Source organism: Canis aureus, chromosome 2 (assembly GCF_053574225.1).
Source record: "Canis aureus isolate CA01 chromosome 2, VMU_Caureus_v.1.0, whole genome shotgun sequence".
NCBI classification, from domain to species: Eukaryota; Metazoa; Chordata; class Mammalia; order Carnivora; family Canidae; genus Canis; species Canis aureus.
Window position 1 is genome coordinate 54,948,073 of NC_135612.1, and position 17,127 is coordinate 54,965,199.

Genomic DNA, 17,127 nt, shown 5'->3' on the forward strand with positions numbered 1-17,127 from the left:
CACAACATCTGGGGAAGGACCCAGAACAACTGCATTTGCAGTAGGCTCTCTGGTGATTGTGATATTCCCAAATCGTAAGGTATTTCCCAAACATTACAGGAAGAGCCTGTGCTGCTTCTGTAGGAAACACACTAAGGATTAGGACTGTGAAGGCAGCTGGTGATAGATTTTTAGAGCTTCACTGCCAACTAATGCATTTGTTCATCCATTCATTCATTTGCTCATTCAATCACTCCCTGTCCTTCAACAAGTGTCTCTTATTCAGTTGTCAAATGTAATTGGTATCAAATAGAACCTCACATCTAAACACTGAGTAGTAGATCTGTAATCCGCTCAAACATCCAGTCGCCCTCCCCCCCACTGTCTGGTAAGGGTTGGTTTACTTGGATTAGGAACCACTCATTGCTTTGGGCTGATTGATCTCAAGTCTCTCTAATATGTAACTCTTCCTGGTCATTGTTTATCCTTTTTATTTGTTGAAGTCGCTTGATATGTAGAATTTCTTACACTCTAGATTTTGTTGATTTAGCTCCATTTAGCATGTTCTTCTACTCATGTGCTTCCCCTAAGCTGGTAATTAGATGGAGAGGCTTGGTTAGATTTAGGTGCAATACTAGAGGGTAGGGTGGGCGAGAAATTCACAGGTATGCTATGTCTTCCCTTTAGCATCCTATTTGGGGGCACCTGATGTCTGATTAGTAATGTTAAGAGTGGTCCCTGCATTCATTCAGTTGTTTTCCGCCCAATCTATCCTTTGGAAAAGTTTAAAAACTGTAACCGATAACTGTTACCTAGGGATTTTAGCAGCTACCAGTTGTTGCCTAAATCCATGATTTCATTAGAGTTCACAACCAGAGCATTTTGATTTTGTCATTTCTTCATCAGTTGAATTTCTTCTGTAGAGAAGAAGCGGTCATTTCTTCTTGAGTTGGTCCCTAGCATCTTCTAAAGGTCACCAGTGAGGTTTGGGGTTTTTGTTTTTGTTTCTGTTTTGGGAGGGAGGAGTGAGTTTTTTCCAACTACAATTATGAATGTAACTTTTAAAACATATTTTGTATGTTCACCATATTATTTTGGTCCGTGAGACTGTCTGATTTTGGCCACTGGAAGCCCCTTCAGAAGGTTGGCTCCTGCGTCCTTCTGACAAGCCTCTGGGCATATTTGTAGCTTCTTTGCTTTCTGCTCAGACACAATGTTTCCAGTCCATGGAATACACTTCCTGCCCCAGACTTGGAATCAGCTGTTTCTTTAGGGAGCTCCAGGTCCTTTTAGAGGGGCATGGTTTTTAGGGATCACAGTCTGAGCACTAGAGTAGCTCCCTGCTACTAGATTGGTCCTGCAGACTTCTTTGTTTCAGTCAAATATGTTGGTTGAGATAGACATTTATTCATTTGATTAAAACACCTAATTCTGAAGCAAAGTGATTCTGGCGTCGTGTACTTATTGCTGCTTCCACAGAAAAGCCCTGGCTTGCACAGATACTATGTCTGTGCTGTGTGGTGGGCACACTCAGGCACTGTTAAACACCAGGGCCTATGTCAGACTTGGTTCTATCCTGGAGAGCTCATTGGCTGGTTTGGGACCCGCGGTGTACATCTACCCAAAAAGCAGCCCTGGACAGAGAATGAGCTCACTAGAGTGATGGGTGGGAGACCACTCCACTCTTCTGCCCAACAGACCCACCTAGTGGGGCAGGAACTTCTGGTTTTCCATGTCTTTCCTGTTCCATTTCAGTTGGAGAGGAGATTGAGATGACACCCATGGTGTTTGCTAAGGGTCTGGCTGACTCTGGCTGCTGGGGGGACAAGCTCTTTGGGCGCCTGGTGAGCGAGGAGCTACGAGGGGGTGGACATGGGTATGGCCTTCGGAAGGCCTCCCAGGCCAAGGTCATCTACGGGCTGGAGCCCATCTTCGAGTCAGGCCGCACATGCATCATCAAGGTGTCCAGCCTACTTGTGTTTGGGCCCAGCAGCGAGACCTCTCTCCTGGGCAGAAACTATGACGTCACCATTCAGGTACTGTGTCCCCTCCCCAGTCCCTCTTTCCACTCTGTCTCCTCCCCCCCTTCTGCAGTGTGGGTCCTCCACCTGGGAAGCCCGGTGTGGAGGCAGAGGTTGTCTGTGTCCACCTCATGAGGCTCCTGGAACTGTCTGTAGGAGAGCCTGGCTATGTCTTCGGGGCCATAGTTCTCAAAGCATATTTTTATAGCAGAAATCTTTCCTGTTGCCCTCACACGTATCTTGTGTGGAGCCTCTGTATGAAATAAAAGAAGAATGACTAGGTGGGGTGGATGGTCTGTGTTCCCCCTACTCGGTGTCTCCCTTGCTCCCCACGGTGGGTGTGGCCCCCAGGGCGCTGCCACCTGGGCTCCAGGAAACACAGTTTGGAAACTACTTTGAAAACAAGTCCAGGGATGCCTGGGTGGCTCAGTAATTGAGTGTCTGCCTTCGGTTCAGGTCATAATCCCAGGGTTCCGGGGTCTAGTCCCTCATCAGGCTCCCCACAGCAGAGCCTGCTTCTCCCTCTGCCTCTCTCTCTCTGTGTCTCTCATGAATAAATAAATAAAATCTTTAAAAAAACAAACAAAACAAGTCGAAAGCCTCTTGTTTTGCAAATGAGAAAACTCAGGTGCAGAGTAGGGAGCAGGGAAGGAGTGAACCCCACCTTTCCCAGACCTGGAATCCTCCTTGCAGTCCCCTGGCAGACTGCCCTCCCACTTAAAGCTGGACATGATGGAGAGCAGCGGAGCTTCCTTGCTGATCAGACTTGGTTCTCTTTAATCCACAGGGATGCAAGATCCAGAACATGAGTCGGGAATACTGCAAAATCTTTGCGGCTGAAGCCCAGGCGGCACCCGGCTTTGGGGAGGTGCCGGAGTAAGTGTGCAGAAAGGGGGACGTGTGCTGTGCAGACCTGTTGACTTAAGTTCTTCTGAGTTGACTGAGTCCTGCCAAGAACAGTGATCTCATGGTCTATCAGGGGCATCCTGAGTTAAGGCCATGTGTACATGTACCCACGGCTTGGCTCAGTGGTCCCACAAAATCTAGACATAAAAACCTCCAGATAAACTGGCCACTTTAGAAAAGCCTCGGCACTCTGCAGGCTCCACCCCTAACTCCCCACGCCTGAACTCAGTGTTTGCAGCACAGCAGATTCTCAGGCTCTCTGAAGGTGATGGGGGAGGCTAAACTTCTAGGCCAACCAGCTAGGACTCTTCTCCAGCAGGACACTCTTCCCCAATGTCTGTGTCAGTTTTTGTAGGAGTCAGTTATAAATTATAGTTGTTTCCATGTGGAGACCTGAGCTCTCAACTCTTGAACAAAGGGGTCTGGTTGGCACTAAGCATGGTCTGGCCAAATCCTCTCTAGTGTTCCTTTCTGTTTGGCACATACTGGTCTGGGCCCTTCACCCAAACGCAGGGTCCTGCTGGGGCCATAGCACCATTCAGTTCTCATCCCACTGACCTCAGAAAATGGACAGGACTCTGAAGCCAATGGCCTCCATTTCCTTTCCTGAGCTCAGAGGGGAGCTCACCTCCCTTTTTGTCCTTGGGTCTCAGAGCTGAGAATTCCATTCTTGGAACGGCCCTCCTTTCCAATCCAAGTGTGTAGAATTGAGATGGAGGGAGGGGCTCTCTGGGGCCGCACTTCCTGCTCACAGCTGAGTGGAACTGTGTTTAGGATCCTCCCACTGTATCTCATCTACCGGCCTGCAAACAACATCCCCTATGCTACCCTGGAGGAGGACCTGGGCAAGCCCCTGCAGCCTTACTGTTCGCGGGAGTGGGGCTGCGCTGTGGCTCCGGAGGCATCTAGCAACTCCGAGGTCAGGCAGAAATGCCAGACCTTCCAGCACTGGCTGTACCTGTGGACAAATGGCAGCTTCCTAGTCACAGATTTGGCAGGTACGAGGGTGTGTGGGTGCGCAGGTACGTGTGCATGAGAGCAGGCTGAGGGAGCGGAGCCCGGGTGCTTGCTTGCTAGTCTCCGCCGAGCTCTTGTGTTTCCTCTCCTTTGCTTTTCCCAGGAACTTGGGCAGGTGGACCCGGCAGGTGCCATTAATATACACCGGCCTCACCAGCCTCAGCCAGAACGTAGTGGCATCTATAGGAGCACAATCTAGGCCCCAGTTAAAATTGAAAAGGAATTTATTTCAAAAAATATTACATGGGAGCTAATTAAACACCCACAACCAAAATCTTTTCAAAATCTCCCTTCCTTCCTTCCTTCCTTCCTGGCAGCTTTGCTCTGGACTTTGCTCCTTTTCATACTTCCCAGACTCTCCCTTCATCTTAGCTTACTGGCTTTACAGCCCCTTTTCCCTCCTCCCTTCCCCTTTCCTCTTCTTCCTCCTCTTCCTCCTCCCCCTCCCCCAACCCTCCTCCTCCTCCTCCATTTTTGCTAGCTTTTTATTATGTAAACCAACTTAGTCTCTGTGACTTCTTATTTCTCTCTCTCCCATTCCTCAGATTTCCCCCCAACAAAGGCCAGCAAGCATGAAACTTCCTCCTTTCTCTGATTAGTCCTTCCCAGGCCTACTCTCTAACCAGAGCCGGGCAGGGTGGAGGAAAGGAGATTTTCTCTACAGTGGGAGGAGAGGAACTTTGGGACTATCAGACATTAATCTGGTCCCCAATGTGAATTAGTGAGAAAACCAAGGGCCAGAGATAGAGAACTGCTGTAAATGTGCTTTTCATTGGGGTGGACTGGGCAATAAATATGATATATATGACCCCATATATTAAGGGGAAGCTGGTAGCACTTTAAACCCATGTCATTCCTTCTGATTGTTGGCTCCATCCATCCAACATTTACCCAATATTGGGAAGGTAAAAAGGTGAATCAGGAATGCTCACTGTCCTCAAGAAGCTGTGAGAAGTGCACCAGTTTCTAGAATGAGAGGATAATGTGATGCAGTAGAAAGACCTGAGACTCAAAGAAGTTCGGCTTCAGTCTACATCTCCTGGCCTTCCAGCTGGTCTCTGTAAACTCAGGGAATTGGACAGGGCGATTCCCTGCATTTCTCTGAGCTCTGCACCCTCTTCCACCTGAGGGGTGACAGTATCATCCCTATGCCCAGACTGGCTGTGAGGACCCAGCAAGGCTGTGGCCGTGAGTGCCTCCTGCAAACTAAAATTCTGTGCAAACATAAGAGGCCACAGTTACTGGGTTACAGAGTGAAGGATGGCAACCCTGAGCAAGAGATGACAGGGATTAAGGTCTACTGCGTGATCACTGGGCCTCAGACACTGAGCACATCCTGTGATGCTCCCAGTCCCCCTGCAAGTCAGGTGGGCAGCGTTACCCTACTCTGAGAGCTAAGGACCAGAGGTGGTCCTCACAGCTCTAGCTCCAGAAGGGCTGGGCCAAAATCAGCCCAGGTGTGCCTGATCTCAAGCCCATGCATGCCCCCTTCTGTCATACACGGCACTGAGCCCTGATGGTGAAAGGCAGGTTCCAGAAGGATGTGACTGGACATTGTGGAAGTGGGGAGAAAGGGTCCCATTCTAATGCTGGGATGCTGGGATGCTGGGGTGGACCAGCCAGGGTGGAGAGGCTACTCTTCTGTGCCCATTTTGCCAGGCTCTGTTCTCCCAACACCTTCCCCTAGTCTCGGCTTCTTGGGGTGCGCACCTGCTGCCTGTGTGAGCATGTGGAAGCCAGTCTTAAGTCTCTTTCTGTTGGTCCAGCCTGATTTATGTTTGCATTCCCACCTGTTCTCCCTTGTCTAGATAGGCCAGTCCTGGTAAGAGGAAGGAGCAAATGCTAGCTCAAAGCCAGAGGCCAGTCCAGTCCATGGCCTAATGTCATCTAGCAGAGGCAGGATTGCCCAGCTGGGAGAGTTTAGGATCTAGCAGTAAGAACAACTGAACTTTGACTCACTGTGACCACTGAACATAGTCAGTGCTCAGTTAGCAAATGAATGAATCAATGTGACTGTGCTCGCCCCTTACCTCTGAGCCTGTCTCCTTGCCTGCAAAAATGGGTTATTATTACTACTAACAACACAGAGATGCCTGCACTGCCTGTGAGCCAGGTTGGAAGTAACCACGTGCTCTGAACCCTACCTGACAAGCTCCCATCTAGCGATATACCTGTTTTGGAGAGGCGGGTCCCTGAAGCTGGCCTGGGCCGCCTCAGCTTCCAGCTTTGTCTCTTTCCAGGGGTTGATTGGAAGATGACGGATGTGCAGATTGCTACCAAACTGCGAGGGTGAGTGGCTCTCAGGGACAGGGGCCCTCTGAGAATCTTCTTGGGTTGTCCAAGTTCTTCTGGTTCTCCATCCCTAAGGTATTGGGCCTGTTGCCAGATGGTCCCAGTTGCATTGGTGGCCATTTAGCCACGTCCTGGGGGGCCACTGACCCCCATCCACTGTGCCCCTGACCCCAGGTCTGGACCAGCAATACTGACACCTCCACACAGGATCATTGCAACCCTGGACTCCTCTTCCTTCTTGCTTGAGAAGGAAACTCATCGTGATGCAGATGAGGAAGGGCCCTGGGAATAAAGTGGGGACGTGGAGGCTGCTCTAATTTATACTAACAAGGCAGATCATTCTCACACCAGTGAATGTGGACAAGATGAATTCCTGCATCACTGTGTAATGAGCCCTTAGTTTATTTTTTATTAATTTTTATTTTATTTTTTTTAAGATTTTATTTATTTATTCATGAGAGAGAGAGAGAGAGAGGCAGAGACACAGGAAGAGGGAGCAGTAGGCTCCCTGCAGGAGCCCAATGCGGGACTTGATCCGGGACCCTAGGATCATGCCCTGAGTCAAAGGCTCAACCACTGAGCCACCCAGACATCCCTATTTTTTATTTTTTAAAAGATTTTATATATTTATTTGATAGAGAGGTGGAGGGGAACAGCAGGCAGAGGAAGAGAGAGAAGCAGGCTCCCTGCTGAGCAGGGAGCCCAGTGTGGGGCTCAATTCCGGGATCCTGGGTTTATGACCTGAGCTGAAGGCACGTGCTTAACTGACTGAGCCCTCCAGTCGCCTGAGGCCACAGTTTAGAATTGAGGTTCGGGGTGCTGCCACCTGAGGTAGTGCCCAGCTGGACTCCCCAGCACCCCCGAAAGGGTAGGGCATGACACCCTGGCCATGACCACCCCACAGTAGGCCCCCTGAGGACTCTCCCTCTGGGCGGGACTCCTGCTCAGCTCTCACTGTTTGGCTGCAGGTACCAGGGCCTCAAGGAGAGCTGCTTCCCTGACCTGCTGGACCAGTTTGCCTCTTCCCACCAGTGCAACACCTTCTGTGAGATGCTGGGGCTCAAGCCACTCAAGGGCCCTGAGGCTGCCCACCCTCAAGCCAAGGCCAAAGGCTCTAAGAGTCCATCTACTGGCAGGAAGGGTGGCCAGCTGAGTCCTCAGCCCCAGAAGAAAGGCCTCCCCAGTCCCCAGGGCACCCGGAAGAGTACTCCAAGCTCCAAGGCCACCCCTCAGGCCTCAGAGGCACTCGCCACCCAGTTATTGGGACAGCCTCCCACCCAAGAGGGTGGCCCCAAGGCCCAGGGCCTGCGGTAGCCCCCACGAGAGGCTGGGGGCCTCCACCCAGCAGCAGACCAACAAGCAGCTCGAAATGATGGAGACTTTCCTGATACTACAGAACTAACCAGAGAAGGTGCGCTGAGGAGGCGCCAACTTGGGGGCCTCTCTGAGTGGCCTCTTTTCAATCCACTCCTCATCAGATGGCTCTTGTGCATGGCACTGGGTGATCTTTCCTGGTGCCACTGTCAGCCGGGGCTCCCAGGGCCCAATCCATGTACCTGGCGGCCTAGGCCCTCCTTGAAGTTTACACTGGCCACTGCTGGAGGCTCCCCAAGTCCTCTGCATGAGCTCTGCACCCAGCCCCTCACCCTGCCAGACCCTGGGGGCACACAGGCCAGCATTTACCCTCTTTCCCTTTGCTCAGCCCTGATCTTTCCCTGTCCTCGGGGCTCCAGGCTTCTTGTGCTGTGTTTGGCCTGGTGACTCTCAGGGAGCCTTCTCTTTCCGGCTACTTGGCCTCACACATCCTGGCTTGTCCTGCAACTAACCTGTCACTGAGCCCAGATGGGGCTCAGGGCCCTTCCAGAGCCTGTCATGTCCTTGTGTGGTGGTCTTTGGTGACGTGTGTTCATACCTCCTTCCCCCAGCATGCAGGCACTCACTCACCTGCTTCCCATCTCCCGTCCCCCCAGCGAGCTGCCTTTCCTTTGCTGCTTCCCTGCTTATTCCCTTGCCCAGGCGCTTCCCTGGCTGGATTCTGTATCCTACCCACCAGTCCACCCCTCCCCTGCCTCTCTCCAGCTCTCTGCCCATGAGACAAGAGGTGGGTGAGGGTCATGTCAGCAGCTGTGGCCTGAGAGCAGATGTTGACTCTGAGGGACCTTGTGTGTCATAGCAGAAGGAGGTACAGTCACAGTGAAGTTCACATCCCCTCCAGCCCACGGATGGGGGGCTAGCGGAAGGCACAGGGGAGTTCTAGGAAGGATGCAGCCCACCCACGTGCTGGGGTGAGTGTGTCTCTGTGCCTGGGAATTAGGACCTGGCCCAGCCATTAGCTGTTGATCCTGGGGCTCCAGCTCTGGGGCTTCACCTATGGGCTCCCAAGGAACTGCTGTGCTCGGCCCAGCACCCTGGGTCCTTCCTGAGATCCTCCTTGAGGCCTGGGATGGGATGGGCCTGGTGCTAGCCTGCTCCCCTTGGAATGCAATAAAGGCAGCCACTGTACCCTGCTTGCCCTCCATTCATCTGGTGTGGTTGTAGATATATGGAGCCAGGGTCCCCCCTTCCCAGGCAGGTTCTCTGGGGGCATCCTCTAGCCCCTGGGCCCACCACAACAATAAATCCAGGCTTTGGCTCCTGGATGGACATTCAGTCTCAGCCTTTGTGGCCGCAGGTACACGGTCTGTGCTGCTTGTACAGTGGGGCTGATGGCCTATGTGCCTGCAGAAGGGATCTGGGGACTTAGGCCTTCAGAAGAGGAAGACAAAGGAGGGAACCCAGGGAGGAAGAGCTGAGCTAGAGGCTCTGGAGAGATATCCAGTGTCTCTGGTTCTCTCCATTGCAGCAAGGCTGGCCCTGGGGACAGCCAGCGTGTGCCTCCCAGCTACTCACTGGCTGTTTCCTTCTTCCCATGCTGCAGAGGCTTCTCAACAACCTGTGTCACCCCCTGGGGCCTTTCCTTGCCTGACATTTATGCCCTTCCATTCTGACATTTCAGACTTCTCTACCTCCTCTTGTGCTCAGGTGACTCTCCCCCACTTTTTCTTCCTGCTCCTGTGTGCCCCCAACTCTCAGTCTGCATATCCAGACTGCCTTGGTGAACTGAGAGTTGGAATATTATCTGTTCATTCATCCATCTATTCGGCAGATATATACTGAGCACCTCCTTTATGCCAGACCCCTCGTTGACAGCTGTTGGAGGCAAAATTATATGAGGTAGTCTCAAAAGAGACTTCCTTCCCATTAGGTTTCTTGGGTTTTGAGCAACAGAAATGGACTCAGACCCACTTGAGCAAGGAGAAAAGGTTCGTGGGAAGGGTGTTGGGGCAGCTCCCAGAACCAAAGAAATAGCTGAATGATTGGCCTTGAGATGAGTGGGAGCCAGGGCAGATCCAGAGCTTGCCTCCAGGCAGGTCAACACCAACCAGCCACTGGTTCCAGTGGGACTCCCTTCACTCAAGATTGAAATTCCTGTCCTAGAGCTCAGGGAATCTTGGAGTGGGACAGAGGTGGTTTCCTAAAGGATGAAGATTCTTACCAGAAGAATGGAGGAGAGGAGGAGGGTGGAAAGGACTTGGTGGCAACAATGAAGATACACATACCACATGCTCTCTCTCTCTCTCTCTCTCTCTCTCTCTCTCACACACACACACACACACACACACACACACACACACACACACTGTTATTCCCACCTGATGTATTGCAACTCTCCCACCTACACTGAAAAGCAAATTCCTCTCTGCTTGGGAAGACCATTCAAGGTCATGTCCAATGACTAAGTCCAGGGGTAGTGACCAGGGCTACCATTCTCCAAAGTCCAGTGTCACTAGTGACACTCTTCCCTCTTCTATCACAATCCTATTGTGAAATTCTGCAACCTGTGAATTAAAATTAACTATATTCAACCACAATTCTTGAACCCAACAAGAAAGGAAGTATGGGTATAGGCTGGAGTCCATTTCCAGAACAGGTCACAAGGACTAGTGTTTATGACTAGGGACTTGTTGTCTGTTGGAGTGACCCCATGCTTCTGTCCTAAAGCCCAGCTCCTCAATGGCCCTGCCTAGGTGGTGGGTGTTTATTTACCACAGGACATGGAAGCACAGGAAGCACTCTTGGAATCCCCCAACTCTTGTCCCCCTTTCTATGCAACAGCAATCATATTTTCCCTGGATAGGGTTAATCATCCTGCCACTCCCATGTCCTCTTGCTGTGTGTTGCTCAGAGCTATGAGGAGCCTGAAGTAGCCAGGTGTGCCTCAGCTTCCAATTCACTTATTACCATGACATTTTGAAGATGTGTCTCCTTGGAGACTAAAACCTTTGTATCAGCCTGGTCCCCGGCCTTAGATGTGTGAAAGGCATTGAGATGTAGTGATAGCACACCCCACTCCAACGTGCACTCCAGCTCGTAAGGGCAAATGAGCACCATAAGATGTTTGCAGTTCAGAGCTTGTGCTACAGCCTGTGGCTCTGACCCAACCTGTCAAGGTGCTGTTTCTCAACTAACACCCTCACTGAGTTTTCAGCAAACCCTTGCACCATATTATGGAGCTGACTGCTCCTGGACTGTGGGGATCCTGGCAAGATGAGTGAATGCCATAGGCGTCAACACATTACTTTCTTTTGCTGTAGAGTGCATTCTTTGGTTGGATGCACTATGTGGGGATACCACAGTGATGTTTACAGCATATGATAAGTCCATGGATATTGATGGTGGGAGAGGCATGATGGGTAAGGAAAGCAAATCCAAATCTGGATGAAGGGCCATAGTGGTTAAGACAGATTCCTGCTCTCTTGAAGTGATAGGTGTAGGCTGAGGGGAACCTCAGCCACAGGGCAGGAGGAGGCAGCATGGAAGAATGAAGAACTCACACACATGGCCTGCCTGTGCCTTCAGAGGCCTACCCTGGAGCATCCCCTTGAAGATCTGGCAGATCATGGGGACTGGTAGGAGAACCATTTGTATTAAAGGTTCTTCCAACTGGAGTACCCTCACTTGCTCTAGGCTCAACCCAAAACTGGTGGCCTTCTAGGTCAGTCAGTATTGGGTTGGAACAAGATGCCTTAAAATTACATTTTTGCCTGGAATTGGGTCTTAGTGGTAAGGGATTCAAAATGTGGTAATTTGTTTTACATTATGGAGGAAATATTCTGACCTGATCAGACCCTTCAACCTCTAGGAACTTTATCAAGATCTTTTTTTTTTTTTTTTTGCATTTTCACATGATTTATTTCCCACCTCTGACTCATATATGTCTTATCAAGGCATCTAGGGAAGGTGCTGACTCCAGGCTCTATAAGCATGATGCCATCAGTGTGAGGGAACACTGTGGTGGTAAGGGAGTGTAGTGTCCTGTGAGCCAGGTTGTGGCATAGAGCTGGACAGCTAAGACACTCTATACTGCTGCAGGTCAGGTGAAGATGAACTGTTTCTGAAGTTTTTTTTCTCATCAAAATAGAAGAAAAAAATGAGTTCACTAGATCAAAGCATTCATACCAAGTGTGAGGAGCTGGATGAATTTGCTTTAGCAAGGAGATCATCTCTGGAACAGCACCTGCAATTGGAGATATCACTTTTTAAAATAGCAATCCAGAGACCTGGTGTTTTGCACTGGCCAAGCTGAGCTGTGGTAGGAATCACCATGACTTCACTCTCAAGTCTTTGATGGTTACACTAATTTCTACATTCCCCCTAGAAATACGGTTCTACTTTTGATTTACCATTTTGATAGGAAGGGCACAGCCCTCCCTAATGGCTTGTGCTTGTCCTATCCTACTATGGTCCCTTCTATCCCACATTTCAGAGCGTCATTGTGGGAACGATGCCTCTTTCAAAATATATCCATTTCAGCTATTCACTCAAAATAATCCTTGGTTGGCCTTGAGATTCCACTGTGTCTACTGTGGTACAAATTTGATCTATTAATCATCCCCATTGGTTGGCAGATTGCATGCTTTTCTATTGTCCCCAGAAATTGGACTTAGCTTGGAGCCAGTATCCTACAGATCTCCTCTCCCCATGTTTGGATATTTTTCTTTTCCTTATATAATTCCCAGATAAACGGACATGGATCCCTTTGGGGAAGGCCAAGGAAGGTTCACCCTATATATTAAGTATTAAAATAAGGTTTCCTTTCAAAGACATTTGACTTTCTCTTTATCAAGGGTCTGGAAATTAGTGGGAGATGTTGACTCCACCTTGGCAGCTTGAGACAGACCTGATGCCCAACCAGAAGTCTTTAGTTATGGTTATAACTAGGTAATATCTTAGGGACTGTCTGGCCTTCTTCATTCCTGGGACCCAGTGATTAATTAGCCACAGCTAGAGGTCTGGTTTTCATGCCCATGACTATTTTAATGACTCCTCTACTCTGCTGCTGAGATCAGGTTGCTCATTTTCAGCAGCTCTTCCAACCAGCATTCCAGGCCTAGAGAGGAAAGCCAGCAGAGCCTCACCCATTTATTTCTCATGGCAAGGAGTGAGACCATCTTCTGGGTCCTGTCAGAGGACAGTGAGAGGGTGGAGGGACTGGATGCATGCAAGGGACCCAATAAAGCATTCTTTTCTCCTGAAATCTATGAGTTCCTGCTTTCTTGGATATTTGGTCTTTTTAATATAATTTAGCATGGGTCAACATTTGGTCTAGGTTTGTATTATTCACCCCCACTCACAATGATAAAAACTGTACCTAGCTGTTTGAGCTTCTGCATTAGATATAGACTCTCCGGTGAGCAAACATCAATAAATATCACTTGAAGCAATTATATTCCACCTATTTTGGTCAAACAGCCTTTAAAAAGTTTCCATAACTTTTCCCTATAGTTTTTAACAATGTGTATCAGCTAGTGCATACAGTTTCTTCCAAGTGTAACTCTTTTTCCTGGTCTGATTCTGCTCCTGAGCTATGTTGAGTATGGATTCTGGTTATTGGCAGCTCAACAGTGTTATGTGGGACAGGGTCTGTGTCTCAATTTTGTAACTTGATGCTGTCAGTATCCTTGAGCTGATAAAACTCAGGAAGGTTCTCTCATTTACTTATGAGAAAATGGGGTTTGGGCACCAAAACTCCACCTCACTAATTTTTAATGAGACATTTAACCATCCAGGAGACTAAAAAGCAAATTCTTCCCTTATCCTTCTAGAAGGAAAAATTCAAGGGAAACCAAATGACCAGAAGTTGTTTGGCAAGCTTAAAACAAGTGAAACAAACTTCAGTGCAAATCCAGCTTTCCTAGCCAGAGGAGTTGGAGCTTGTTGCTTAAATTCCCTGAGCTGAGCTGCCTCATTGTTGCTTAAATCCTTTTATTAGTACTTATAGACCGCTTATCATATGTGACAATTATATGTTCTAGGTACACAATAGTGAACAAAACAGACATAGATTCCCCCCCCAAAGAGCTTACAGTCTAGTAGGGGGAATGAACATTAAACAAATACACCAATAAATGCATAATGGCAAATATATATGTTAAGTACCACAAAAGCAGAAGAATGGAAGAGAATACCAGCAGGACGTGGGACCCAGATTAGACTGGGGCTCTCAGGAGCCAATCTGAGGGCATTGATACTTGAGCTGAGATCTGAAGGGTGTTGGCCAGAGAAAGGGGAAGAGGAAGAGTGTACCAGGCAGAGGAAACAATCCATGCAAGGGTTCTGTGTCAGGTTGTAACAGAGGGACGGAATGAACGCTCATGTGCATAGTGCATGGTAAATAAGACTGTGGCATTGCAATACGAGGTTCAGAGATGCGCAGGGCTAGACCTTGGAAGGACGTTTGCACTGAACCCCAAGAGCAGTGGTGCATCAGTTAGGATCAGCTGTTACTGGAAAAAAATAATAGAGAAGGCCTCATATGACAATAGTGTTAAGGAGACAGGGTTATTTATTCCACAGGAAGAAGTCTGTAGGCATTAGGAAATCTGGACATGGCCCACTGAGGGCTGGCATGGCAGCTCTGGGATATTGTCAAAGCCAAGGCTCTTCTGGATCTCTGCTCTGCCCTGCTAACCCAAGTGGTAGGTAGCAACTGACCCCAAGTGCAATGTCAAGAATGGTAGTCTGCTTTATAAAACCACTGTCAAACAACAGAGAGCTGAATCTTCACTGTATAGAGTCAACAGAGAATGCCAAAAGTTGAAAATAAAAAATAGTGTCTATATGTTTTTATCTATCAATCCTCTATCTATCCACCCACCCATCTATCCAGCCATTTATCTATCACTCATCTATTTTATTTATGGAGATTGCTACCAGAAGGGAATAACAAGAGGAGTCTGTCTGTAGATGGGGTAAGGGTGGGGCTGGTCTCTGGGTTTCCTGGCTCTGGTCTCCCTGAGACTGTCCAGGGTAAGTTTCCTTTAGATTTCCTTTATTGGTCATTTATGTGGTTCTTACTTGAAACAAAAATTACTACAGAAGGACCCCCACTCCTTCTGCTTCAGGAACCAGCTATCAGAAATTGGGTCATATCCCATTCAACCAGGCAAATTTGAGCTCCATTGTTTATTTACAACGGCAAATATGAGGTTGATGGAATTCAGCCTTCAGGAGTATCTATCTTCAGGAGGTTTGGTTGTATGGCTGGAGCCAGCTCAGGGCATGAGGTCCTCGAACTCAGGAAGCCCTGTCCTCTGGCCTCAGAACTGATATGGCCTGCAAATGGCTCTTACCTATTATTTCCAAAAGGTACTAAGGAGCAGCAGCTGTTATACCTTAGGCCTCAGGGGACATGGCACACATGCTGATGAAGGGACGCTCCTGGCACTTGTAGCACATACCCAGATGGTAGAGTTATAGCAGGAGATGAGTCTATGGATTCCTGGCCTGACGTCATGGTCTAGTCAACTGCTCTGGCAGCTGACTTTTTAATGACTTGAATGGTAAGTACATCCAGGTCCAGTATGAGACGTGCCCCTGAGGATTCAACTGGCTGTTGTCATTGTTGACCAAACTAAACACCCTGGTTTCACACTAAATCTCCTTGGTTCCAACAAACCCCCATGAGAATGCTCATTGGATTGAGGCTGCAGACAAACCCAGGGTCCTGTCTGAGACCCCCCTGAGTCAGGCAGAGTACCTATGGAAAAGAGACTCTGTTTTGGCATGGTCCCATGGCTGGAGAAATCCCCAGTAGCCTGCACCCTGCTTCCAGCAGGTGGGAGTGAGGAGGGCCAACAGAAATAATGGCTTTGCAGTGGATGCTTCTGGTGTCCTGTTCTGGCCCCCTTTACTGTGGGGCCCCATCTCCCAGGTTCTGTGAGTTAGTTAGCTCACGGCTGCCTCTTATCCGAAGAATTGTCCTGAGTCAAGTGGAAGCCGCTTCACCTGGGGAGGTAAAACATCTCCTAATCCCTTTGCCAGTCCTTAGCCCATGACTGACTGGCCTGGCCTCAAGGTATGACTAACCTATGGGCAAGTTTGTGTTCCAGAATTTTCCTGTGGAATCCACCTAAAGCCAGACTCTAGTTAAGACCACACTCTTGCTTTTCACCCCTGCCTTATTCTGTATCCCTTACTTCCCTTCTACCAAGAGCACCTCCCATCCTCATAAATCACCTGAACAAGAATCTCCATCTCAGGCTAAGGAATGAATGTACCTGACACTCAGGTGTCCTGCTGTATAGACTCTGTCATTGGAAGAGGAATTTCATTGGTGCTCTTCCTTTCTATCAGGGCAAAATGTATGTTCTTGGGGCAGTTGGAGTCAAATTACTCAGATTATACAGGTGATTGCTCAGTAGATCAGCTCCCACAGAATTTGGGTCCTACTCAGGAAGTTGCTCAGAGACACAGTATCCCAGATTTCACGGGTCTGACCAGAGAACATACAATTCACAGCCATCAGGCTTAAGTGTGGGTCCAGAATCCATCATCTGTCTGCCAAGTAGCTGGTGAGGTGGAAACATGGGGTGGACAGCTTGAGTACCAGCTCAGAACTCCCAAATACGAACAACTAGCACAGTGGTCCATGGTTCTACTTCGGGCTGTTCAACTTCTCAATGGTTTCTCTATTTACAGCATTGGTTCCCCCATCATACACCTCCATGGAGGACAGCTGGAGGGAAATGGTGACCAGTACCTACCTCCTTGGGTTATTGTAGCAGTTAATTGAGACCATGCAGGTAGAGCTCTTAGCACAGCCTGGGACATGCCAAGCTCTTAGATGTGTAGATTTCAGCTGGTACTATTATTGTCACCATCGCTTCAAACTATAGGATCCATCTCAGGGCCACTCACATGCTGATCTTCTCCCAGATAGGAGACCCTGGTGTTTCCCCCTTCCCTCAAGATGGGGTAGCTAACACAAAATCTCTACCCCTACCCCTGACAACCATCTTTCCAACTCTCATCCCATGGGAGACAGTCAGCACTGCCTCCTGACCCACAAGCTGGATGATGTTCAGCTCTTTTTTTTTTTAATTTATTTATTCATGAGAGACATACAGAGAGAGACAGAGACACAGGCAGAGGGAGAAGCAGGCTCCCCACAAGGAGCCTGATGTGGGACTAGATCCCGGATCCCAGGATCATGCCCTGGGCCAAAGGCAGACACTCAACCACTGAGCCACCCAGGTGTCCCATGATGTTCAGCTCTTGTGATGGGGTCAGGCTCTCCACAAACCCCCGTGGTAATGGAGCGAAGACAATTGGACACAGTCTTTGGAATAATGAAACTTGCTTCTACAGGCATAGTGAAGTGGAAAGGAATGTTTCAAAATGAGTCATGGTGTGTAACTGGCAGGTTTACACAGGAAGAACGGTTGGTGCAAGTCAGAGGAGAGTCAGAAATGAGGCTATATCTTTCATTCTATAGTTCCATGTTATCGGTGGAAACTCACCTGGGTTGAGGGAGGCAAGATATGCCTGGAAAGTTTCAATGTCTAGATGTGACACTCAGGGGTGTTCAATT

General features: G+C 49.0%; 1 protein-coding gene across 1 annotated transcript in view; it reads left to right on the forward strand.

Annotated features, from left to right (window-relative positions):
- ALPK3 (alpha kinase 3) overlaps positions 1 to 12,792 on the forward strand; it is a 54,500-nt gene extending 41,708 nt beyond the window's left edge. The window contains exons 10-14 of the mRNA XM_077873320.1: positions 1,735 to 2,015; positions 2,788 to 2,876; positions 3,681 to 3,904; positions 6,164 to 6,212; positions 7,184 to 12,792. Coding sequence (XP_077729446.1) covers positions 1,735 to 2,015; positions 2,788 to 2,876; positions 3,681 to 3,904; positions 6,164 to 6,212; positions 7,184 to 7,529 — 989 coding nt within the window. The 3' untranslated portion in view covers positions 7,530 to 12,792. The remainder of the gene's footprint in view (positions 1 to 1,734; positions 2,016 to 2,787; positions 2,877 to 3,680; positions 3,905 to 6,163; positions 6,213 to 7,183) is intronic.
- The last annotated feature ends 4,335 nt before the right edge of the window (positions 12,793 to 17,127 follow it).